Consider the following 24,892-nt stretch of genomic DNA (forward strand, 5'->3'; position numbering starts at 1 on the left):
GCATAGTGATTAATCACGAAAACAATATGTAATTATATATGTGTTTTCCAATGGTCTTAGGCGACCCCTGTGAAAGGGTCATTCAACCCCCAAAGGGGTCGCGACCCACAGGTTGAGAACCGCTGCTCTATGGGAATGTGACTGCAGAGCAGTGTCTGCAATTGACACTCTAGTTCAGGGGGTCCTCAAACTTTTTAAACAGTTCACTGTCCCTCAGACCGTTGGAGGGCTGGGCTATAGTTTAAAAAAAACTATGAACAAATTCCTGTGCACACTGCACATATCTTATTTTGAAGTAAAAAAACAAAACGGGAACAAATACAATACTTGTATTTGCATGTGGCCCACGGGCCATAGTTTGAGGACCCCTGCGTCTAGTTCAGCAATTAAGCAATGTCTTCTGTGGCCTGTGTAGGAGCTCCTAGAGTTGAGAATAAGCCATGTCTGGAAGGAACTTACCAGTCAAACATTGGGATGTCTTTGAAAGAGAATGAGCTGGGCCCGTTTCTTTTGTTAATTCCTTGTGTTTTTAGAGTTATTATATATAGCCCTCCCCCCCCGCACCTCTTCCTCCACACACACACCACCAACAAAAATAACAAAATATACCTGGATAAAATTTTAAAATAGGAAAAGTCTTTTTGTCACTCTCTCCTTTAGTCTCCACCTTTCAACTCTGCTTGCTCCTGCTCCTGAGTACATTTGCTCCGAGTTCCCCCACAGCCTTTATCCTAAGGCTATTCTGTTCTTCCAGCAAGTCATTTAATAATTTTCAACTGAATGAATTGCTAATCTCAATTAAATGATAAATTTCTAAAGACATAAGATACTTTCTGTTCCAGGGATCTGTATAGCTTATCAAACATCTAAAAATTGAATTAAAAAAATATATATTTTTTTTATTTCTGAGAGGAAGTGAGAGAGAGAGAGAGAGGGGGGGGGGTAGAAATATCAATGAAAGAGACACAGCAAATGGCTGCCTCCTGCATGCCCCCCAATGGGAATCAAGCCCAAAACCCGGGCATGTGCACTGACTGGGAATCAAACTGTGACCTCCTGGTTCATAGGTCGATACTTAACCTCTGAGCCACACCAGCCGGGCTAAAAATGGAATTTTTGAGACCTTACCAAGCAAAAGAAGAGCTCACTGGGGCAGGGGCACCATCACCTTCCACACATGCCCGCACCATTAATATATTATATTTATATTACTATTATATTAATATCTAATCTAATAAAAGAGAAACATGCAAATTGACCGCACCTCCACTACGCCCCAAGCCATGCCCACTAATCAGAGTGATATAAGCAAATTAACCCAACCAAGATGGTGGCTGGCAGCCACAGAGCCAGAGCAAGCAGGAGGCTTGGTTGCCCCGGCGATGGAGGAAGCCAAGCTTCCCACCTGCCCTGGCCGGCTGTGGCCTCCGCTCAAGGCAACAAAGTTTCAATTATAGATGATAAATAAATCCCAAATACCTACTTTCAGCCAGCCTCCACTGGGAGCTTGGGTGGCTGGGGGCCATGGCCAGCTTGCAAACAGCCCTCAGCCCCTCACCCAGGATGGCCATACTCTCATGGGGTGAGGGTCCCCGCTGGGGGGCTTGGCCAGCCTGCAAACAGCCATCAACCCCTCACCCAGACTGGTCAGGCACCCCAGGGGGGACCACCACCCTGAAGGGGCTATGGCCAGCCTGCAAACAGTCATCAGCCCCTCACCCAGACTGGCCAGGCACCCCAGCAGGGACCCCCACCCTGAAGGGGCTGTGGCCAGCCTGAAAACAGCCATCAGCCTCTCATCCAGGCTCGCCAGGCACCCCAGGGGGACCTCCACCCTGATCTGGGACACCCTTCAGGGCAAACCAGCCGGCCCCCACTCGTGCATCAGGCCTGTATCCTCCTATATAATAAAAGGGTAATATGCAAATTGACCCTAACAGCAGAACAACTGAGAATGACTGGTCACTATGACACACATTGACCACCAGGGAGCAGACGCTCAATGCAGAGGTTGCTCCCTGGTGGTCAGTGCACTCCCACAGGGGGAGCTCTGCTCAGCCACAAGCCAGGCTGATGGCTGCCAGTACAGCGGTGGTGTGGGAGCCTCTCCTGCCTCCTCAGCAGCGCTAAGGATGTCCTACTGCAGCTTAGGCCTGCTCCCCCCTGGCAAGTGGACATCCCTCAAGGGCTCCCAGGCTGCCAGAGGGATGTCTGACTGCCAGCTTAGGCCCAATCCCCTGGGGAGCAGGCCTAAGCCAGCAGGTGGTCATCCCCTGAGGGGTCCCAGACTGCGAGAGGGCACAGGCTGGGCTGAGGGACACCCCCCGAGTGCACAAATTTTTGTGCACCAGGCCTCTATTATAATTAATATAATATTTATATTAATATATTTAAGAGCTCCTAAGCCAGGCTCTTTAATGATCAATAGTTTGCTCACGCTTGAATTTTAATCAGCACATACTTATTCCAAGGTAAATGTGCTTTATCGTTGCCCTCTAGAAATTCAAGCAGCTGCTTGCCTGGCGTGCTCATTCTTTAGAAATTGTTCAAGCGATCTACGTAGAAGACAAACAACTGGTGCTGACTGCGTCTGTCGATGGCTCCGTAAGGTATGGACTTCCATGCTCTGTTTGTTGTTGTTGTTGTTTTTAAAATACATTTTATTGATTTTTTTACAGAGAGGAAGGGAGAGGGATAGAGAGTTAGAAGCATCAATGAGAGAGAAACATCGATCAGCTGCCTCCTGCACACCCCGTACTGGGGATGTGCTCGCAACCAAGGTACATGCCCTTGACTGGAATCGAACCTGGGACTCTTCAGTCCGCAGGCCGACGCTCTATCCACTGAGCCAAACCGGTTAGGGCTGTTGTTGTTTTTAATCCTCACCCAAGGATAGTTTTCCATTGATTTTTAGGGAGTGGAAGGGAGGGGGAGAGACAGAGAGAGAGAAACATCAATGAGAGAGAGATACATGGATGGGTTGCCTCCCGCATGCATCCTGACCAGGGCCAGGGATCTAGCCTGCAACCAAGGTGCATGCCCTTGACTGGAATCAAACCCAGGACCCTTCAGTCCACAGGTCAGTACTCTATCCACTGAGCCAAACCGGCTAGGGCTGGATTTTCGTGCTGTGAATTCAGGGTTTTGAGTATGAGAGGAAAAGGATGTTAGGCTGCAGTCGAAGTACATAACCTAAACACTATCATGCTTAACTGACTGAAATAAATAAACAAATAACTAAAGGTGGCACACAAAACAGCCTTGGGAAGAGGGCCATTGATTTGGAATTCTTTTGCAGGCCTAAGGAAACGAGATCCCTTGCTCATCTGTGTTCGAATGTATAATAAGTACTTTCAAAAAAAAAGTACTTTCAATAAGTAGGCTTTTTGTAGACTTATTTCAAAGAATTAAGCAAGATGGATAGCTCAGAGAGGTAAGCCCAAGCCCAGGGTCCCCACAGGAAGAGACACAGAATCAGAAGTCAGTAAGAAGTCACAGAGCCCGGCCAGCATGGCTCAGTGGTTGAGCATCGACCTATGAACCAGGAGGCCATGGTTTGATTCCCAGTCAGGGCACATGCCAGGGTTGTGGGCTCGATCCCCAGTAGGGGGCATGCAGGAGGCAACCAAAAATGATTCTCTCTCATCATTGATGTTTCTTTTTTTAAAATATATTTTTTATTGGTTTCAGAGAGCAAGGGAGAGGGAGAGAGAAATAGAAACATCAATGATGAGAGAGAACCATTGATTGGCTGCCTCCTGAACGCCCCACACAGGGGATCAAGCCTGAAACCCGGGCAAGCTTGCAAGCCCTGACCGGGAATCAAACCGTGACCTCCTGGTTCATAGGTCAATGCTCAACTACTGAGCCATGCCAATTGGGCCTTCTTTTATTACGGTATAATTTACATATAACATTAGTAAATGACTCAATATTTGTATATGTTGTAAAATGATCACCACAATAAGTCTAGTTAACATCAAGTCTCCTTAACATCCATTACCACAAGTAGTTATAAAAATGTTTTTCTTATGATGAGGACTTTGAAGATCTATTCTCTTAGCAACTTTCAAATATACAATATAGTATTATTAACTATAGTCACCATGATATATAAGGCCTACTTGTTTTTAATTGCCTAAATAATGCTACATATACATACATAAAATTCTAAAAACACAAATATATATGTATTAATAGAAATGTCATGACATTTATTGAAACAAATTGTCACATATTAAAGTGTCTTAAATTATGGTGATGAATTGTCCTCTTAAGAGAATAAATTTAGGTAAGAGAGGCTTCAAAGTATATTAGCGAGTTTAAAATAAATAAAAGAATTTACAACTGTTACCACAGAAATACAGAGGATTATGAAAGAGCATTATGAATGGCTGCATGCCACCAAATCAGACAACCTAGGAGTGGACAAAATTTTAGAATAATAAAACTTTCTTTGATTAAATCATGAAGAGCGGAAGCAGAGTAGCGCAGCGGAAGCATGCTGGGCCCATAAATCATGAAGAATTAGGAAACCTGAATGGACTGATAGTAAAGAAATTAAAACAGTAATCAAAGACAAAACACTAGGACCAGATGGCTTCCCTGGTAAATTCTACCAAACATTCCAAGCAGATTTAATACCTGCCCCTTTCCAACTCTTCCAGAAAGTTCATGCTTCTTAACTCATTGTGCGCGGCCAATCTGACCCTGGTACCAAACCCAGGTAAGGATAACATCAACAAATAAAATGACAGGCTGATATCGCTGATGAACCTAGATGTAAAAATCCTCAAAAAAATGTTAGCAAATCAAATACAGCAACACATTGTAAGGATCTTACACCACAGTCCAGTGGGATTCACCCCAGGCATGCAAGGATGGCTCGACATGAGAAAATCAATCCATGTGAAACACCACATTAACTAAGTGAAGTAAAACTGTCAGTGTTTGCACATCATATATTAGTTATATAGAGAAGAACCTAAAGACTCCAGCAAAACAAACAAACAAACAAAAAAACACACCAAAACACAAAAAAAATAATGATAAATGAATATAATGAAGTTACAGGATACAAAATCAATATACAGAAATTGTTTATTGTGTTTCTAAATACTAACGATGAATTCTCTGAAAGAAAAAATAAAAAAAGCAATCCCACTTATGATCACAATGAAAAGAACAAAATGCCTAGAAATAAACTTACGAAGGAGAGGAAAGGCAGGAAAGGCCAACACACTGAAAACTATAAGACATCTGTGCTCATGGGTTGGAACAATTCACATTATTAAAAGGTGCGTATTGATGAGTGGATTAGAAAACGGTGGTACATCTACACAATGGAATACTATGCTGCTGTAAAAAAGAAGGAACTCTTACCATTTGCAACAGCATGGATGGAACTGGAGAGCATTATGCTAAGTGAAATAAGCCAGTCAATGAAGAAAAAAATACCACATGATCTCACTCATTTCTGGATAATAAAGACCATTCTAAACTGATGAGCAAAAATAGATACAGAGGCAGAGCAGCATTGAACAGACTGTCAAACTACAAGGGGGGGAGGGGGGAAAAGGGAGACATATGTAATACTCTTTGTAATACTTTAAGCAATAAAAAAATACAATAAAATAAAATGTGCGTATTGCCTAAAGCAATTTACAGACTCCAGGCAATCCCTATCAAAATACCAAAGTTATTTTTAGAACAAAATAGGACAAAACATCCTAAATTTGTAGTATGATACCATAAAAGACCCCAATTAGCCAAAGCAATCCTGAGAGAGAAAAAACAAAGTCAGTGTGAGCTCTGATTAGCTTAAACGAGCAGTGTTACTTGGAGAAAAACCTGTTCCTTATTTTCTGGCTTCAATGAATGGTTATCATAAGTCCAAATTCAAATTGACATTTTCTGAAGTTGTTGTAGATTAGAATTCTAGCTAATAAAAATGTTTATGTTATGATTAGATCCATATATTTAATGAAAAGAGTTCTGGACTCAAGTTTAAAATCCATAATGAAAACCTTGTTGTTAGCCCTGACCAGTTTGGCTCAGTGGATAGAGCGTCGGCCTGCGGACTCAAGGATCCCAGGTTCGATTCCAGTCAAGGGCATGTACATTGGTTGCGGGCCCATCCCCAGTGGGGAGTGTGCAGGAGGCAGCTGATCGATGTTTCTAACTTTCTATCCCTCTCCCTTTCTCTCTGTAAAAAAAAATAAAATAAAATATATTAAAAAACAAAACAAAACAAAAAAAACCTTGTCATTAACAAAATAACTTCCACTGAATTCCAGTGACTGTATTCTCCCTATCTTTTGCCTTTCCTTAGGCTCTGGCATGCCCTCAATGGTCATTACTGTGGGTATTTTGGACAGCGAAGGTCCTTTGACCTAGCACAGACAACTGATTTCATTTTGCCTTGTGATGTTAATGAGTACCCCATAGAAATAAAAGAAGAGAGCAAGTTCACAGAAAATAAACAAAAATATGACTATCCTCTGGTATTTGACCGGCAAAGGTAAGGCCATTGGGTTTCCTTTAGAGACCAGACAAGAATTAAGCTATTATCAGCTTTCCACAGTTGCAGTATCGTAGCCAATGAGGCTTATCCAAGGTGTGATTATTGCTAATTTAGAAATAATAATAATAATAAGAAGAAGAATAAAACTATTATGATACCATAACACTGTGCCGGACATGAAAAATTCAAAGGCGAAAAACTCAAAACTTTTCAATTATTTTGCAATCCAGTGGGAGGGTGCACAAAGATTTACAATCCTATATAATAAAAGCGTAGTATGCAAATTGTCCCCTCCACCAGGAGGTCCTCTGGGAGTTCAACCAGGGGTCGGGGCCAGCCAGGGGAAGGGAGGGAGTACCCAGCCAGCAGCCGCTAGGGACTCCACCAGTGTACAAATTTCGTGCACTGGGCCTCTAGTTCAGTATAATAGTACTGCTAAGAATATCAATTCCTAAGATAATCAAAGAGGAGCAAATAAGATTTATCCAAATAAAGAAAACCAAAGAGGCAATTGCCTAAGCAAAGGCACAAAATGATGAAACACTATTATATAGTCATTAACGTTCAGGGAGCAATTAGAGAAGACATGGTAGAAGATAAAGCAAGAAAAGTCTTTAGATTTCAGAGAGGAAGGGAGAGGGAGACAGAGAGATAGAAACATCAAAGATGAGCATTGATCGGCCACCTCCTGCAGGCCCCACACTGAGGACCGAGCCCGCAACCCAGGCATGTGGCTTGACCAGGAATCGTGACCTTCTGATTCATAGGTGGAGGCTCAACCATGTGGGGCATATAAAGACTAAAGCAAAATGAGCTTTTGTTATGGCCAACATAAAAGATTTTCAGCTTTACTGACATCACTGTGACAGAATGTACAAGAGGAAAAGCAGGTCTGGAGAAAAAAAAGATCGTGTGTATGATTGTCTAACCACTAAGCAGTACGTCTGAAACCAACACAAAATAAAACTGGGAAAAAAAGATACTGAGTTTGGTTTTGGACAGGTTGAAGTCGAAGATGCCTGTGGGATATGATTTTTTTAAACTAGAGGCCCGGTGCACGACATTCGTGCACTGGTGGAGGGTCCCTCAGCCTGGCCTGTGCCCTCTCACAGTCCAGGACCCCTCGAGGGAAGTCTGCTGAATAGTCCTTAGCGCTGCCGCAGAGGAGGGAGAGGCTCCTGCCACTGCGCTCGCCAGTCATGAGCCCAGCTTCTGGCTGAGCGGCACTCCCGCTGTGGGAGCACACTGACCACCAGGGAGCAGCTCCTGTGTTGAGCGTCTGCCCCCTGGTGGTCAGTGCGCATCATAGCAACCGGTCTTTCCGCCATTCAGTCTATTTGCATATTAGCCTTTTATTACATAGGATGTTTTCAATGCTTAGTTATGGCTTTTTAAACATAGGCAAAAGTAAGTTTTAACTAAGTGGAAGCTTCCCTGAGTCACCCAAATATCAAGCATTGGTTTGGTACCCAAGGTTTCCTCATCCCTACTATGCAGTATTTTTCCCAATGGCTATATAATGAATTTAACAGCACGGAATGCTCAGGTCTAGTAGAAATCTCTTTCGTTCACCTGGAGAGAAATCTGGGAAGCCAAAGGGAATAAGACTTCCGCACAGAGGTGGCATCGTTAGGGCTGGTGCCATGGGAGCCGGGGGGCTTGGGACGCAGCGGGGAAAGGTGTGGATAGGTGCGTAACAGCTTTTCTCATATCCTCCTGTGCAGGTGGCAGAGGCTGAGCTCCATGGCTTTGCTTTTCAAACGGACACCTTCTAAGCCCTTCAAAGTGGAGCATGATTTTAAGTTTTTCAAGTCTCTTTCTTCTCCCAAGGTAATTCTGAAACACCCAACAAGAATACTGTAGCTTTCCTGAATTATCATATGTACAGTGTATCAATTTGCTATTGCTGCTATGACAGATTACTATAAACCAAGTGGTTTAAACAACACATTTATCACTTGACTGTTCTGTAAGTCAGAAGTCAGACCTGGGCCTGGCCAGTGTGAGTCAGTGGTTGAGCGTCAATCTGTGAACCAGGAGATCATGGTGTGATTCCCGGTCAGGGCACATGCCCCAGTCGTGGGCTTGATCCCCAGTGTGGAGCGTGCAGGAGGCAGCCAATCAATGATTCTCTCTCGTCATTGATGTTTCTCTCTCTCTCTCCCTCTCCTTTCCTCTCTGAAATCAATAAGAAATAAATTTTTAGGAGAACGGCAAAAACGTGCCTAAGGCCCTGCAGCTAAGAAGTGGCAGAGTCCGTTTACACCCAGGAACTTTGCCGCTCCCGGAGTGTGCCCTTTGCACTGAGCATCCGCTCCTCTGTTTTGCAGATTCGAAAGCATGCCTTGGAAAGCTACTTGACTGAAAATAGAGAGGCGGGGATTGTTTTTGGTTCTCTGCCCATATACAGGGTGAGTTGAATGCTTCCAGGACTGCGGTGGTGACGGGACAATAGGGAATCTCACCTCTCACTCCCGACCCTGGGCTCCCAAGCCAGGTCGGAGAAAATCCACGCCACCGGGCGGACTGATGTCTCCATCACCAGGCTGTGTCCGACCCCGAGAGGCCTTCGGTCTGTGTGGCGGCGGCCTTGACCACTTGCCTCTGCCTTCCCCGTGGAACACCACCACAGGGAACTGCTTTGAGCTTTATCCCAGCTCTTCGTTATCGTTTAGCCTGGCACACACACCTGTCACGCTCTGGCCCCCGCCTGACCTGTGTGCCCTCATTTCCACCACCTTCTCCCATGACCCCTATCGTCCAGCTGAGCCAGACTACTCGCTGCTCCTTAAGCACCAGCATTCCTCCCTCCTCAGTGACTTTGCCTGTGCTGCCCCCCTGCCCAGAATTCATCCGCCTCTTGTTTCCCTCCAAATTCCCCCTCATCCTTCAGGTCTCCATTCCAGATCACTTCTGTCAAATTAAAGAACCAATTGGTTAACCGAGAGTAATAACATGAAGATAAAATATTTCAACTTAATTCTAACTTATTATTTCTTAAAATGTTACCCCTCCTTGCCCAAAACGCCTTGTGATGAATATCAAACTCTTAAGCTGCAGGTTGATGCTGAGTGTGAACTATTAAGAATTAATAGTGGGGCCCTAGCCCGTTTGTCTCAGTGGATAGAGCATCAGCCTTCGGACTGAAGGGTCCTGGATTTTATTTCAGTCAAGAGCATGTACCTCCATTGCAGGCTTGATCCCCGACCCTGGTCAGGACACGTGTGGAAGGCAACCAATCAATGTGTCTCTCTCACATCAATGTTTCTATTTCTCTCTCTCTCTCTCTCTCTCTCTCTCTCTCTCTCTCTCTCTCTCGCTCTCTCTCATCTCTTTCCCTTCCCTTCCACTCTCTCTAAAAATCAATGGGCAAATACCCTTGGGTGAGGATTAATTAAAAATAAAATAAAATAAGAATTAATAGTGGGCAACTGTGAAGGGGAGTATATTTTAAAGCAGTTGGAACTTCTCACTCCCTATCCCCCACCCCTGAATGCACATTACGGAAGTAATCACTTGAGTATGTCTCACTCTTCACTTGTGGTTCGCAGGTACCAAGCCCCACGAGTCTGAAATTCCTTCCGCTCATTGGCTCAGAGGTCATAAAGGAGTCTTCTGACGGCTTTCCAGGAAAGAAGAAGGCAGGCCATGTTCAACATGAGAAAGTAAGTCAGCACGTGGGATTCCATGGCCCCTCCCACTTCTGTTTGGGTTGGTATCGTCTGCACCTAAATGAGTAACAGGTAACAAACACAACTACAACAACCAAAAGCTGCTTTATCTATATCTATATATATAAAAGCCTAAGCTACTGGCCGACCGGCTAGTAGCTAGGACGAGCACTGACCACCAGGGGGAAGACACTCAACGCAGGAGCGGAAACCACAGGCATGAAAACATGGAACAGACTGATGAATCTCAGAGGGAAGAGATTAACCAAAGATCTTATATGCATACTAGAGGCCCTGTGCATGGATTCATGCACTGGTGGGGTCCCTCGGCCTGGCCTGTAGGGATTGGGCTGAAACTGGCTCTCCGACATCCCTTGAGGGATCCCGGATTGTGAAAGGTCGCAGGCCAGGCCGAGGGACCCCACCAGTGCTCAAATGCGTGCACCAGGCCTCTAGTTTAATATAGAAAACTTGACCCTAATTTTGTTAGCTTGTGCCCTTAATGAAGAAAATATGAGTGATTCTTGTTATCAACAATTCTACCAATTGTTTGAGTAAGAATTTTTGACAATAGAAGAGTTTTTATTACAAAAATTATTTGCTTTTTTTTTTTTAATATATTTTATTGATTTTTCACAGAGAGGAAGGGAGAGAGATAGAGAGAGTTAGAAACATCGGTGAGAGAGAAACATCGATCAGCTGCCTCCTGCACACTCCCCACTGGGGATGTGCCCGCAACCCAGGTACATGCCCTTGACCGGAATCGAACCCGGGACCCCTCAGTCCACAGGCTGACGCTCTATCCACTGAGCCAAACCGGTTTCGGCCAAATTATTTGCTTTTTTAAGTTAAGTTAAAAAAAATTATTTATTTTTTTAGCCGAAACCAGTTTGGCTCAGTGGATAGAGCGTCGGCCTGCGGACTGAAGGGTCCAGGGTTCGGTTCCGGTCAAGGGCATGTACCTTGGTTGCGGGCACATCCCCAGTAGGAGGTGTGCAGGAGGCAGCTGATTGATGTTTCTCTCTCATCGATGTTTCTGACTATCTCTCTCCCTTCCTCTCTGTAAAAAATCAATAAAATATATATATATATAAAAAATGTATTAAAAAATTATTTTTTTAACAAAGGCAAATCAACCTTTTTTAAAAATATATATATTTTACTGATTTTTTTACAGAGAGGAAGGGAGAGGGATAGAGAGTTAGAAACATCAATGAGAGAGAAACATCAATCAGCTGCCTCCTGCACACCTCCTACTGGGGATGTGCCCGCAACCAAGGTACATGCCCTTGACCGGAACCGAACCCTGGACCCTTCAGTCCGCAGGCCGACGCTCTATCCACTGAGCCAAACTGGTTAGGGCCTTTCTTTTTTTTTTTTTAATACTAGTATATTTTTATTGATTTCAGAGAGGAAAGGAGGGAGAGATAGAAGCATCAATGATGAGAGAGAATCATTGATCAGCTGCCTCCTGCATGCCCCCTACTGGGGATCGAGCCCACAACCCGGGCACGTGCCCTTGACCAGAATGGAACCTGGGACCCTTCAGTCTGCAGGCCGACGCTTATCCACTGAGCCAACTGGCTAGGGCTATATCAGTTCCTTTTAATTTGTTAAGTGATGGATAAAAAACACAGTGGTATAAATAATCCAAAACTAACAGGAAAATGAAAAGAGTGTTAGAGTTTTATAATTGGTTTATTTTATGCCCCATATGTGCATTGCTTTACCTCATCTGGTATTAAATATGTAGGAAACTAAAAAAAGAAAGATCAGTGAAGCTTAGGAAGCTGCCTCAGCCGTTAGCAGATTGATCTGGGGAACAAAGTCTCCCACCTGGTCTTAGGGGGAAGGAGGAGCAGTCACGTGACCCATGCGTATCGAAGCCCAGGCCACAGGTAGTTAAATGTTGACCTTGGGGCCCCGTCAGTCTTTTTCTTTACCTTGGAACTCTCTACATCTGCTCTTCTGTCTTCTCTCTCTCTTCTTCCCCATCGTGGACCATACAATCAAATTGATGTTTGCTTTAAATATTGGCTGAACATGATTGACAATATTAGACACTTCTTGATGTGATTTTTTAATGAGTCCAACATTTTATATGTATAACTTCCAAACACACCCAATTCCAACCAAAACGAACTTTCCTTTCTCATTTGTGGGATCATCACTGGATTTTATTTTCCTGTAAGTCACTGGACGCTGGGAATATTTATTATACAGTATCTCTCTGCTGTGTCTCCGCCTTAGCAAGCTGCTTTGCTCTGTTTCGTTTTAACCAGTCCTTTACAGTTTGGGCAGTTGAGTGACAGAATGAATAACTGCCCAGTCAACTATTTCTAAAGCGTCTGCTCTTCCACCCATCCCCTTCACCCTTCGGTAGCGCCCCCTTCTGTTTTTAAACATTTTGCCCTGGAGGCACCCAGGATAGTTAAGTGAATAAATAGACTTTCTTTCTAGGAGGATGATAATCTCTGCAAAATAGTTGAGCATTGACCTACGAACTAGGAGGTCACAGTTCAATTCCCAGTCAGGGCACATGGCCGTGTTGTGAGCTCGATCCCCAGCAGGGGACGTGCAGGAGGCATTCGATCAATGGTTCTCTCTCATCATTGATGTTTCTCTCTCTCCCTCTCCCTTACCCTCTGAAATCAATAAAAACAGATTTTTTTTTTTAATTAGTGGTGCAACTTGACTCTAGAAAATTATGTTTGTCTTGCAAGGCTAGCTCTTAACTGACATATCCTTTATTTCACAGCTGCAGCGGAGGAAAAGTCTGAAGAGGAATTTAGTCCCACAGATCAACCTGTCGCCTTTCTTCTTCCCAGTCATCCCCAAATAAGGGAAAAATGAGAGCTGGCTGCCAGGGCCGAGCTGCACGAAAGCACGGCCTGAAGGAGAGGTCGGGCTTTATTTCAGGATGAAAGCGAGGGCCCCTCAGACACTGTCACCCTCTCTGTATCCTCAGACCCGCTGACGCCTGGAGAAGCTCATTCATGGAGCGCAGGTGGCCTCAGCTCTGAACGCCACGCAAGCTGCCAGCAGCCAGGCGGCCAACATCTTTCACCCATTGAAATGCACTTAAGAAACTGGCAGTGTTTCTTGTGTACCGTCGGCAAAATGACAAAGGAAACAGAGAAAATCAATCGCATAAGTAAAATCAATGGCATAAATCGCCCTAGTTATTACCTTTCCACCCTCCCCATTGTTCAACCTAACTCCTGGCCAGAATTATCCAACGGTACACGTTAAGAGACAAAAAAGATCAGAAATATAAACAATAAAATGGCAATAAATACATATCCATCAACAATCAAATCTAAACATCAAAATAAATGAACGAATCGAATGAACAAAATAAACTGATAAATAAAATAGAACCAGGGGCATGGAAACATAGAACAGACTGGGGAATCTCAAGGAGGAGGGGGTAGGAGGAAGCTGGAAAGATTAACCAAAGAATTTACATGCATATCTGCACTGCCCGTGAACACAGACAATAGGGCTGGGAAGGCCTGGGGTGGGGGGGGGGATCCGGGTGGAGGAGGGCAATGGGGGGACATCTGTAATACTCTCAACAATAGAAATAAAAACGAAAAAGAGATAATTATTTTGCTGTGGCATACAAAAGAATTGTTATTAAAAGGAAAAATGTACCAGTCAACCTTCTAGCTTTTTTTTTTTTTTTTTGGTAAGAGAGCATTTATTGGGTGAATCACAGAGGTAGATTCCTAGAAGCAATGGGCTTAGGAAACAGGTGGTAGAGGTAAAGGAAGGGCCCTTGGAGCTTGGGAGAGAGGTGATGGTGACGTGCCCAGGGCAGGGAGGGAAGGGGAAGGGAAAGGCACTGGCTCCTGGGAGAGAGAGGCACTGTGTCATCCTTCCTAAGGGCTTTAAGGTGGAGATTTTAGGGGGGCCCCAGGGAAGGTCTCAAGAGATCATTCAGCAGCTTCCCAGGTGTCCTTTCAGGGTTGTGAGCTCCACTGATTGGTTGGCGGCACGAGGGCAGGGGTCATTACTCCATGCAGCTGGTCCTACCGTCAGCCTTTAGCAGTGGCGGGTTTTGTTGCTCATCTGGGCCTGGAGCTGAAATACAGTTGAGAACTAGATGTTACCTCTCGGGAGGAAAGGTCAGGGGCTCCAAACCCCAAGACGAGCGATATGCAAGGGGGAAAAAGTCACCCTGGGGCGAGTCCCACCCTACCATGGATTGTCCATTGCTAGGCACCTATGGCTTTCCACCCTGATGTCCTTCTGACCTGGCCCACCTTCCTGTCCGTGTAACTGCCTACACCACCAGTAGCTTCGGGCGTCTGGTAAGAACCTGCTTTCTGGCTCAGCGATGGCATCTACTTGGGCACTTGCACGGCAAAGGGTTCTTTGTCTTTTCAGGGAACTGTCATGTGGAAGAAAATGTTCAGAGTTTCTTAGGTAAAGTCAGAAGGAATTTTCATTTAGTCTAGAAATGACTCGAGATAAGTAGAACTTGAATGATTATCTGAACTTCCTAGGGGTTATCACTTACTAATTCTTTTAACTCATTGATTTTGTTACTTGGACCAAATGATTCATTTCACCAATGGGGACTCATGTGAAAAATAAAAATGCATCTAAATTTGATCAGTAATAAATGAGATGTTAATTAAGTCATATAAAATAAATTTAACTGGTTTTTCTTTTTCTTTTTTTTCACTTAAAAATATCCTTGAATCCTTATTATATAACTTGTTATATTTAAAAAAATAGCTTTTACCTTTTGTCCAAACTCCTCTATGTGATTTCCAGTTATTTAAGTGGAAATTAGTTATTTTCTGTAAGGCTTATTTCAGCCAGTTTCCTCTCTTTCAGAGAAAAGAGCATGATTTATTGTATAGCAGTGGTTCTCAACCTTCCTACTGCCATGACCCTTTAATACAGTTCCTCATGTTGTGGTGACCCCCAACCATAAAATTATTTTCGTTGCTACTTCATAACTGTAATGTTGCTACTGTTATGAATCGTCATGTAAATATCTGATATGCAGGATGTATTTTCATTGTTACAAATTGAACATAATTAAAGCATAGTGATTAATCACAAAAACAATACGTAATTATATATGTGTTTTCCGATGGTCTTAGGCGACCCCTGTGAAAGGATCGTTCGACCCCCAAAGGGGTCGCGACCCACAGGTTGAGAACCGCTGCAGTATATGGGAAGGGACAGCAGTTTCTTTCAAGCAAGTGTTGCCCTCTAGTGGATCAAAAGAGACAACACAGTTTTTGAACAACTGGCTGACATTCTGGGAAGAATGTATTTGGGGAAAGCAGAGAGATTACTAATGCAGAAGAAAACAAAGACACCAGTTATTTTGCCAGATATCATAATTGTTTTCGATGAAATCAGATAATATTAGGATAATTGACTACCTACTAAATTTAAAACTTAAAAATGCATCATAAGCACAAGTAAATTAATTAGAGACAACACTTCTCACACACAGGGCATAAAAATAGAGCAAAGTGCCCAAGAGATTTGAAAACCTACAAGAAAAAAAACAGGAAACATACAAAAATGGGTGAAAGTTATGATTAGGTTATATATACAACAGGAAACCTAGAAAGCTATACTCCATACTCGCAGTCGTTAGCAATCAGAGAAATGCACATGGAAACAATAACGTCTCACTGTTACATGTTAGAGTGTAGGAAAAATGTAGGAAAAAATGTAGGAATTTATACTGGAATTCCTATCTGAGGAGCAATTGGCAGGTTCGTCAGATTAGGTGTGACCCAGCCCGGTGGGCGTGGCTCAGTGGTTGATCTTGGACCTATGACCCAGGAGGCTGCTAGTTCAATTCCCCATCAGGGCACATGCCCAGGTGTGGGCTCCATCCCCATCGTGGAGCGAGCGGGCAGGAGGCAGCTGATCAATGATTTTCTCTCATCATTGATGTTTCTCTCTGTCCCTTCCTTTCTGCAATCAATAAAAAAAATACAGTAAAAATAACCAAAACAAAACTATGTTTGTGGGTTTTCAGATCTATGTAGTCCAAGGTTGCAGCCTAGTTGAGAATGAAGAAGGCTTCGAGGAGCCAGGCCAGTAAGGAGAGAACCTTTGTCCCTTCTTAGTTAAATTGCTTATCAAGCGCCACCTCTGTCCCTTCCTAAAGTCTCTCAGAGCTCATGCTGCACTCCTGTTTCCCTGGAGCCCTTTTTTAGGTTTTAAAAACAACAAAGACACGCGGAGGCGGTTAGAACTTCAGCAGCTCTGAACTAGGCTGCGGTCGCGGGAGAACTACAACTCCCAGCGGCCCCCGCGCGAGAAACAATTCTCCACGCCCTGGCGCCATTCCATGTTGGCCAATCAGCTCAGCTCTTCCCGCCCCTTCCACAGGCTGCATGGGCTTCCGGCGGGAAGCGGCACCCGGAGTCGCAGGGCAACGGGACCACGGTCGCTTCCGGGCAGAACGCCCTTCCGGCGGCGCGGAGATGCGTGACGTCACTTCCGCTGGGCGGGCCGCGGGCCATCCCGCGCAAATTGAAAGGTTGGTCCGTGCAGCGCGGCGGCGCCCCGCTCTATTGCCGGGACCCCCGGGAGTCAGCGGCGCTGGGGCCGGGTTTCGGAGCCCCTGCCCGGCTGCCCGAGAAGCGAACGGAGCGGGCCGTGCAGAGGCTTTGGGTAGGTTCCTGCTGGTCCCCGCGGCGGGGGTGGTCTGCGCGCCCCCACGTTCCGGGCTGGAGATTCTGGGTTTGCGTGGCTCCCCCCCTCGACCCTGCAGCCGGGCCCCGGGGAGCGCGGGGGGTCGCTGCCTGATGTGGCTCGTGGCCCGGGAGGGTGTGGGGTCCCGAGGGAACGTGCTTGGCGTGGCGGGGGCTGCAGTTCGTGAACCGAGGGGCCGTCCGCGTGGCCTGCAGGCCATTCATTCCCTGCCGGGCCCGGCCCCGGTGGTCGGACCCCAGTCCCCCCCGTCTTTGTGCAAAAGCTCGCAGTCCCGTTTTCGCATGCGATCTCCCAGCTTTTTTTTTTCTTTATTGATTAAGGTATTACACGTGTGTCCTTATCCCCCCATTTCCCTCTACCCCCACCCCCACTCTTGCCCTCACCCCCTGGTGCCCGTGTCCATTGGTTAAATGGTGACAAGTACATTTTTCCTTTCCGCAGGCCAAGGAACACGCGCCTTCTGGGATGGGCCTGCGGGCCTCGCCCCTGCACCTCCGGGCGACCTAGGAGCCAAGAGGCGCGGGTGCAGCTCCCACGGCACCTCGGGCGCCCCCGGGGGGCTCCGGGAGCGACCGGTGGCCGATGGCGCGCCGTCACTGCCCCTGGGCCGAGGAGACAACATGCATCCGAGGGCATTTACCTAGTTCAGAAGAAACCACGTTCCACGCAATGTCGGCGGCGCCAGTTTCCCTCCCGGTGCAAGGAAGCGCTCTGTGAGGACGGTATCGGTGTCGGAGGGAGACTCATTGTGATCCTGGGACTGTGGCTGGAGGGCCAGCCGCATCCGGATGGCCTGCGGCGATTGCAGTTGAGCCTCTGCGAGCTGCTGGCATCTGGGGACTCGCCGGACTAGCGCAGCGGGCATCGGAGCTTCCGTCCGGGATCCGCAGGGTGAGGCTGCCTTCGGACCGACCCTGCGCCTGCTTCCTTCCCTTCCTCCCAAGCGCCGTGTTTGCGGGGAGAGATTCACGGTGTGAAATGCCACGCACCTGCGCAGTGCCCACTGCTGCCTCCGCTCATCGTGGGGAGCTGGGATTCCGCGGTTTCTGTACAGAAAGGGCTCAGGGGGTGCCGCCTGGGTGGAAGGGGTCGGAAGTCAAAGCGTTTGTCCTGAAGCATTTATTACACTTTTTGGTTGAAACGCCTGCCTGCCTACAAGCCGTTTTGAGTTTCCACTCCCGTGCTCATTTGCACGTTGCCTCTGACAATGCCTGCATAGAGGGAGAGTGATGCCATAGCAAAACAATGTTATCGGTTTTAGCAGTGCCTCTTTTTTTTTTTTTTTTAAATGTTTTTATTGGTTTCAGAGAGGAAGGGAGAGGGAGAGAGGGAAACATCCATGATGAGAGAGAATCATTAATCAGCTGCTTCAGCTGCTCTTCACCAAATGGGCAGATGGAACTGGATCCTTAACGCTAATCCAGGGGTCAAGGGCAGATCCTGGAACTGTGGCTGCCTCCACAACTCCTGTTGTTGCTGTTGTTTTTAATATTATTTTATTGGCTTCAGAGAGGAAGGGGGAGAAGACAGAGATAGAAACATCAAGATGAGAGAGAATTATTGATCCGCTGCCTCCTGCAGGCCTCCTGCTGGGGATCGAACCCTGGACCCTTCCGTCCTCAGGCCAACACTCTATCCACTGAGCCAAACCAGCCAGGACTGCTGCTGTTTTTTTAAAATATATTTTCATTGATTTGGGAGAGAGAGAGTGAAGCATCAATGATGAGAAAGAATCATTCATTGGCTGCCTCTTGCAAACACACACACACACACACACACACACCACACTAAGGATTAAGCCTGCATCCCAGGCATGTGCCCTAACCAGGAATCGAACCATGACCATCTGGTTCATAGGTCCACCCTCAACCACTGAGCCATGCCGGCCGGGCAGCAATGCATTTTTAGAGAAGAGAGACTCATACTTCCATGTGTCTAGTATTGTGTTAAGGGCTTGGAGCACACATCATGATCCCATGTGGGAAAGCACTTTGGAAAGAAAATTCTAGACTACGGAAATTGTTTGACAGGGAGGAGCCCAGTTAAAATATTTGAGAACACTGATTCTCAAATATCTCAATAGTAACAGGTCCTTACTCGTTTCCAGACTCTCTTTTTCTTGTTTTGTTTTTATTTTCCTAAAACGTTTGGGTAAATGTATATTTGCCTTTAAATATTGCTGTTTTCCCCCTCTCCTCTCACGTCACGTAGTTCACTTGGCAGGATGGGGATACAAGGATTACTGCAGTTTATCAAAGACGCCTCCGAGCCCATCCACGTGAGGAAGTACAAGGGGCAGGTGGTGGCCGTGGATACGTACTGCTGGCTTCACAAAGGTGCTATTGCTTGTGCTGAAAAACTAGCCAGAGGCGAACCTACCGATAAGTAAGTCTGGACCTCCTGTTTCTGTAGCTTGTTGCCAGTGAAGAATGAGCCTCATTTTCTATTTTAAGTTAAAAGATCCCCCTTTTAAATGAAATGATGGGAGATGTAAATTAACGTTCATTTCCTATGAAGACACTTTTTAAAAAAAAATTAAAAATGTCTTATTTTTTATTCAGTGCCAGGTCTATCCAAAAGTGTGTTTTCGAACATTGCCAAGTCAGGAATGACTTCCTTCTGTGACAGAGACCTAGTTTTTACTTGGATGAAGCCAGACCATCAGCACGCTGATGGACAAAACCCCCAAATCGTCTCCTATTACTTTTTGTCTGAGATAAACAGTGTTCTGAGAATCCATAGTGATTTCAGACGCCTACTTCCTCGGGGGCCGACAACACTAAGTCCTGTTACGGGAGCAAGGCGTCCGCTTCAAAGGACAAGGGCGTGTGGCTCGCTTTCCCTTCACTTGGAGCCGTCTTGACGTCCAGTTATAAACTCCGCGACCTCATTTGAGGCAGGACTGATGTCCTCTTTATTTTTAGATAGAAACATCAGAAAAACAAGCACAATTTTTGGACAGATTTTCTGCAGGGATTTGGACACGAATCATACATTTTCTTTTCTGTAATATATAACCTATCTCCTAGAGCAGTGGTTCTCAACCTTCCTAATGCCGCGACCCTTTAATACAGTTCCTCATGTTGTGGTGACCCCCAACCATAAAATTATTTTCGTTGCTACTTCATCACTGTCATTTTGCTACTGTTATGAATCTTAATGTAAACATCTGATATGCAGGATGTATTTTCATTGTTACAAATTGAACATAATTAAAGCATAGTGATTAATCACAAAAACAATATGTAATTATATATGTGTTTTCCGATTGTCTTAGGCGACCCCTGTGAAAGGGTCATTCGACCCTTAGGAGACCCTTGTGAAAGGGGTCGCGCCCTACAGGTTGAGAACCGCTGTCCTAGAGGAAAGGCTCACAGATCTTAGTATTACCTCAGCTCAATAGACACCAGGTGAAATGTGTTAATCCTGCTTGTTTCTTAGAGGGAAGGAGGGGAAAGTCATTATTGCATGGTAATGTTTGAGGCTGTTAGGGTTAATTTGACCAGGCAGCCTGCAGCTGTGGGATCTGAAGCAGTCTGGGCACACCTGCCACTCCCGAGCTGTGGTCGTGTTTTAAAGCAGTTTCTTTTCCACCATTACATTTAAGCAGCTGCAACTGTGCTTGAAGAATACAGGTTTTCCATTGCTTCTTAAGACCAACGAAGGGTCGTTGTCAGTAGTTTACAACGTAGTGAGTCTTTCATTAAGATGAATATGTTTGATTTAAATGATTGCTTTTTAAGATTATGCCTTTTTATTTCTATTTTGAGTTAAAAGATCCCTTTCTTAATTTTTTTATTTTTATTTTTTAAATATATTACTTTATTGATTTCACAGAGGGAGAGAGAGATAGAAACATCAATGATGAGAGAGAATCATCAATCGGCTGCCTCCTGCACACCCCCCCACTGGGAATCGAGCCCGCAACCCAGGCATGTGCCCTTGGCAGGAATCGAACCTGGGACCCTTCAGTCCGACGTTCTATCCACTGAGCCAAACCGGCTAGAGCAAAAGATCCCCTTTTTTAATGAAATGATGGGAGATGTAAATTAATGTTCATTTCCTATGAAAACATTTTCTCTAAAAAACAAAAAACAAACCTCTTTTCATAATTCATTTTATCAGGTTTTAAAAGGAGCAGAAGTATTACTTACAAGATGCAAACACTTAAATGCCTTTTATTTTCATAGGTATGTAGGATTTTGCATGAAATTTGTAAATATGTTACTGTCTCATGGGATCAAGCCTATTCTTGTGTTTGATGGATGCACTTTGCCTTCTAAAAAGGAAGTGGAGAAGTCCAGAAGAGAGTAAGTTGCGTCTCTCTTTCATCTCTGACGTAATTGTATTGAGGTCTGATGCTATGGTTTGTAGAATACTAGTTGTTTGGTTTTTTGTTTTTATCTGTTTTTATTGATTTCAGAGAGGAAGGGAGAGAGAGAAACATCAAATGATGAGAGGGAATCATCGATCAGCTGCCCCCTGCACGCCCCACACTGGGGATGTGCCCTGACCGGGAATCAAACCCTGACCTCCTGGCTCATAGGTCAACGCTCACCCACTGAGCACTTGGCCGGGCTAATACTACTTTGGTTCTTTGTGTTGTTTTTTTTCTCAGCTGCACAGAGAGCTTCTTTATTTCCAGGTGATGTCAATAAAGAACCCTTCCCACTCCCACCTGACGCAAGCCCCACGCAGGGGCCCAGAGAGAGGCGGCCGCGTGCTGCCTGGGCAGGAGCTCGGGGCTCCCCGTGGGGTCAGCTGTCAGCTGTCGGCCGGGCCCGCTCGGCCTCTGCTCCTCCTGCGGGATGGAGCCGGATCTCCATCCCGGCGAGGCCTGAGGTTCTGTCCGCTGTGCAGGAGCACGGCCCCCCGCCAGCCGGGTGGAGCGGCAGGAGCCCGTCTGCATGTCCACCCACACGCAGTTGGGGCAGCCGCTCACGCAGCAGTTTGGGGGGGGCTGCGGCTCAGATTCGGGGGGCTGGTACGGGGCCTGGGAGGTGCCCCTCCCGGGCAGGGAGGACTGAAGATGCCTGGTGCCTGGGCACCTGCTTGGGAGCCCTCCTCCTGTGGCCCTTCCCGAACCCCCCTCGGCCTTCCCAGACCGGGATCCGGTGGTGCCCGTGCAGCGGTCCCAGCAGGGGAGGCGGGCTGGCCCCTAAGAAGGCAGGTGAGCCTGTGAGCCTCCAGGAAGCTGGTAAGGCCTGGCCGCCCGGCTCGTGGGAATCTCGGCCTCCGCGGTGGCAGAAGGCCCCGCAGCCTCTCGGCTCCCTCACCCGTGTGACCTGGGACAAGTCACCTCACCTGCGGGCTCAGCTTCCCTCCAGCACAGGCATCTGAGGCCGCGCACCCAATGCCAGCTTTTCGTTAAATGTTTAATTTATTGAGGCTTTTTTATAGCCTAGGGCATGAACACATTTCCTTAAGTCTTCCGTGTGCGGGAAAGGATTGTGCGTTCTCTAATTATTGAGTGTAAATCGGGCTTATTGTAGGATTCAAATCTTCCGTCTCTTTACTGGTTCTTTTGTTTTTCATGTGTGTCTTAATCCATCAGTTACTGAGAAAAGAATGTTAAAATTTCACTGTGATAGTGAATTTCTTAATTATTAGTTGTGTCCATTTTTAAAATTGATTTTATTGAGGTGACATTGATTAACACAATTATTTGGGTTTCAGGGGTACAGTTCTATAATACATCGTCTGTATATTGTGTTGTGTATTCACCGCCCCAAGTCAAGCCTCCTTCCAGCTATCCATTTTGTAAATTTTTTTTTCTGATTTTGAGAGAGAGAGAGAGGGAGAGAGACATTGATGTGAGAGCGAAGCATCAGTAGGCTGCCTCCTGCACACCCACTACTGGGGCCCAGCCCACCACCCGGGGCATGTATGTGTGCATTGACTTGATGAAAAAACCTCACTAGTTCAGACTGATACTTCCCATTCAGATTCAGGGCACAGGCTTTTACTTAACTTCTGTGCTTCATCAGCATCTCCTTCCTCCCATACTGAGAATCCTTGTTCTAAGGGGACAGGGGATGATAAAGTTAGAGCGTCTTATAATTCCAGTCGTCCCCCCTATTCAGTGGGTACACATGCCAAGTCCCCCAGTGGATGCCTGACACCCCGATAGAACCAAGCCCTATCATGCTGTGTTTTCCTGCACATAAGACATATGACAAAGTTTAACTTGTAAATTAGGCACAGTGATTAACAACAGTAATTTAATAAAATACAACAACCATAATAACCTATAACAAAAGTTATGTAAATGTGATCTGTCTCTTCTCCCTCAAAATATCTTATATTCTACTCACCCTTGTTCTTCTTTCTTTCTTTTAATATATATTGATTTCAGAGATGAAGGAAGAGGGAGAGAGAGATAGAAACATCAATGTTGAGAGAGAAAATCATGGATCAGCTGCCTCCTGCACGACCCCCACTGGAGACCAAGCCAGCAACCCAGGCATGTGCCCTGGACTGGAATGGAACCCGGGACCCTTCAGGCCACAGGCCGACGCTCTATCTATCCTCTGAGCCACACCGGCCAGGGCCTCGCCCTTCTTGTGATGGAGATGATACGATGCCTATGGGATGAGATGGAGTGAAGTAGATACGGCACAAGATTTCATCCTGCCACTGAGAATGGCACACAATTTAAAACTTACTAATTTTGTTTATTTCTGGAATTTTCCATTTAATATTTCACTTGACTCTGGGTAACAAACCATGGAAAGCAAAACAGGGGATATACTCAATAGGACTAATACTCCCACCACCAGTGGGATTACTGAAAGCAATTAAAGTTTAATATATTTTATTGATTTTTTTACAGAGAAGAAGGGAGAGGGATAGAGAGTTAGAAACATCGATGAGAGAGAAACATCGATCAGCTGCCTTCTGCATGCCCCCCCCCCCCACTGGGGATGTGCCCGCAACCAAGGTACATGCCCTTGACCGGAATCGAACCTGGGACCCTTCAGTCCGCAGGCTGATGCTCCATCCACTGAGCCAAACCGGTTCGGCTCCTTACTGAGTTTTGATTCTACAGTTTACTATGTGGTCATCACCCATCCTTGTGTCCCTGCCTCTCATCATGTTATTTTGGTTTTTCTGAAGCTTGTTCTCTAATAGATTTCACAGGGAAGCTCACAGAAGCAGCGTTCCTCAAGTTCCTTGTGTGCTGATACAGTTCCACCCTTTGCGCGTGGAAGTTGGTTTGATGGTGTGAAAGCCTTGACTCGCATTTTCTTAAGCGTCTTGGTTCACTTTCTTCTGACAGAGGCGTTGCTGTGGCAGAGCCCACTGAGCTGGCCTGTGAGTGCGCCCTAGAGAGAGAGGGCTTGTTCTTTGCTTAGGAGCCCAGGGCCTGCGGGCTAATGCTCTCAAGGACCAGGGGCGCACTTTCAAATGAGCCAGGCTTTTTTCTATTCAAGGGAAATGCCTCGCATTTGAGTTGTATCATAGTTTCTTGATCCAGCTCTGGGTTTTCTTGTTCCTTGCAGGCGACGACAAGCCAACCTCCTTAAGGGCAAGCAGCTTCTTCGCGAGGGGAAGGTCTCGGAGGCCAGAGAATGCTTCACCCGCTGTGTCAACATCACACATGCAATGGCCCACAACGTCATTAAAGTAAGCAAACAAGGAATAACGCGCCCTCGCCGGTGTGGCTCAGTGGAGAGAGCCTGCGGACCGAAGGATCCCGGGTTCGATTCCTTCCGAGGGCACGTACCTCGGTTGCAGGCTCCTCCCCAGCCCGGGCCCTGGTCGGGGCTCGTGCAGGAGGCAACCAGTCAATGTGTTTCTCTCACATGGATGTTTCTCTCTGTCTTTCCCTCTCTCTCCTGCTCTCCCTAAAAACCAATGGAAAAATGTCCTCGGGTGAGGATTAAAAAAAAGAAATGATGCCTAAGTAACAAATAGTGACGTTCATGGAAGCTGGTTGTAAGTTGTTTATTGATGGGAGAGCAAGGAGATGAAGGGACGGGAATTATTGTAGGCC

General features: G+C 46.0%; 3 protein-coding genes across 5 annotated transcripts in view; 2 read left to right on the forward strand and 1 right to left on the reverse strand.

Annotated features, from left to right (window-relative positions):
* WDR64 (WD repeat domain 64) overlaps positions 1 to 13,778 on the forward strand; it is a gene marked incomplete at its 5' end in the record, with an annotated part of 61,230 nt that extends 47,452 nt beyond the window's left edge. The window contains 6 exons of the mRNA XM_081114520.1: positions 2,500 to 2,609; positions 6,332 to 6,520; positions 8,248 to 8,353; positions 8,854 to 8,934; positions 10,075 to 10,188; positions 12,953 to 13,778. Coding sequence (XP_080970646.1) covers positions 2,500 to 2,609; positions 6,332 to 6,520; positions 8,248 to 8,353; positions 8,854 to 8,934; positions 10,075 to 10,188; positions 12,953 to 13,036 — 684 coding nt within the window. The 3' untranslated portion in view covers positions 13,037 to 13,778. The remainder of the gene's footprint in view (positions 1 to 2,499; positions 2,610 to 6,331; positions 6,521 to 8,247; positions 8,354 to 8,853; positions 8,935 to 10,074; positions 10,189 to 12,952) is intronic.
* Positions 13,779 to 13,884: 106 nt separating this feature from the next.
* The window catches only part of LOC308535544 (lamina-associated polypeptide 2, isoforms beta/delta/epsilon/gamma-like), a 70,103-nt gene continuing 59,095 nt past the window's right edge, over positions 13,885 to 24,892 (reverse strand). The window contains exons 1-2 of one of the 2 annotated variants that reach the window (XR_013997276.1): positions 17,537 to 17,610; positions 14,181 to 14,280 (exon numbers count right to left, since the gene is read on the reverse strand). The gene's annotated coding sequence lies outside the window, so the exon portion shown is untranslated. Of the gene's footprint in view, positions 14,281 to 17,536; positions 17,611 to 24,892 lie in introns of those variants that run through there. The other variant, XM_081114482.1, reaches the window with a different exon arrangement.
* The window catches only part of EXO1 (exonuclease 1), a gene marked incomplete at its 5' end in the record, with an annotated part of 31,515 nt that continues 25,743 nt past the window's right edge, over positions 19,121 to 24,892 (forward strand). For both annotated transcript variants that reach the window (XM_081114484.1, XM_081114483.1), the window contains 3 exons: positions 19,121 to 19,281; positions 21,087 to 21,206; positions 24,399 to 24,522. In XM_081114484.1, the coding sequence (XP_080970610.1) occupies positions 19,121 to 19,281; positions 21,087 to 21,206; positions 24,399 to 24,522 (405 nt within the window). The remainder of the gene's footprint in view (positions 19,282 to 21,086; positions 21,207 to 24,398; positions 24,523 to 24,892) is intronic.

The sequence above is a fragment of the Myotis nattereri genome (assembly GCF_964212035.1).
Source record: "Myotis nattereri genome assembly, chromosome: 20".
NCBI classification, from domain to species: domain Eukaryota; kingdom Metazoa; phylum Chordata; class Mammalia; order Chiroptera; family Vespertilionidae; genus Myotis; species Myotis nattereri.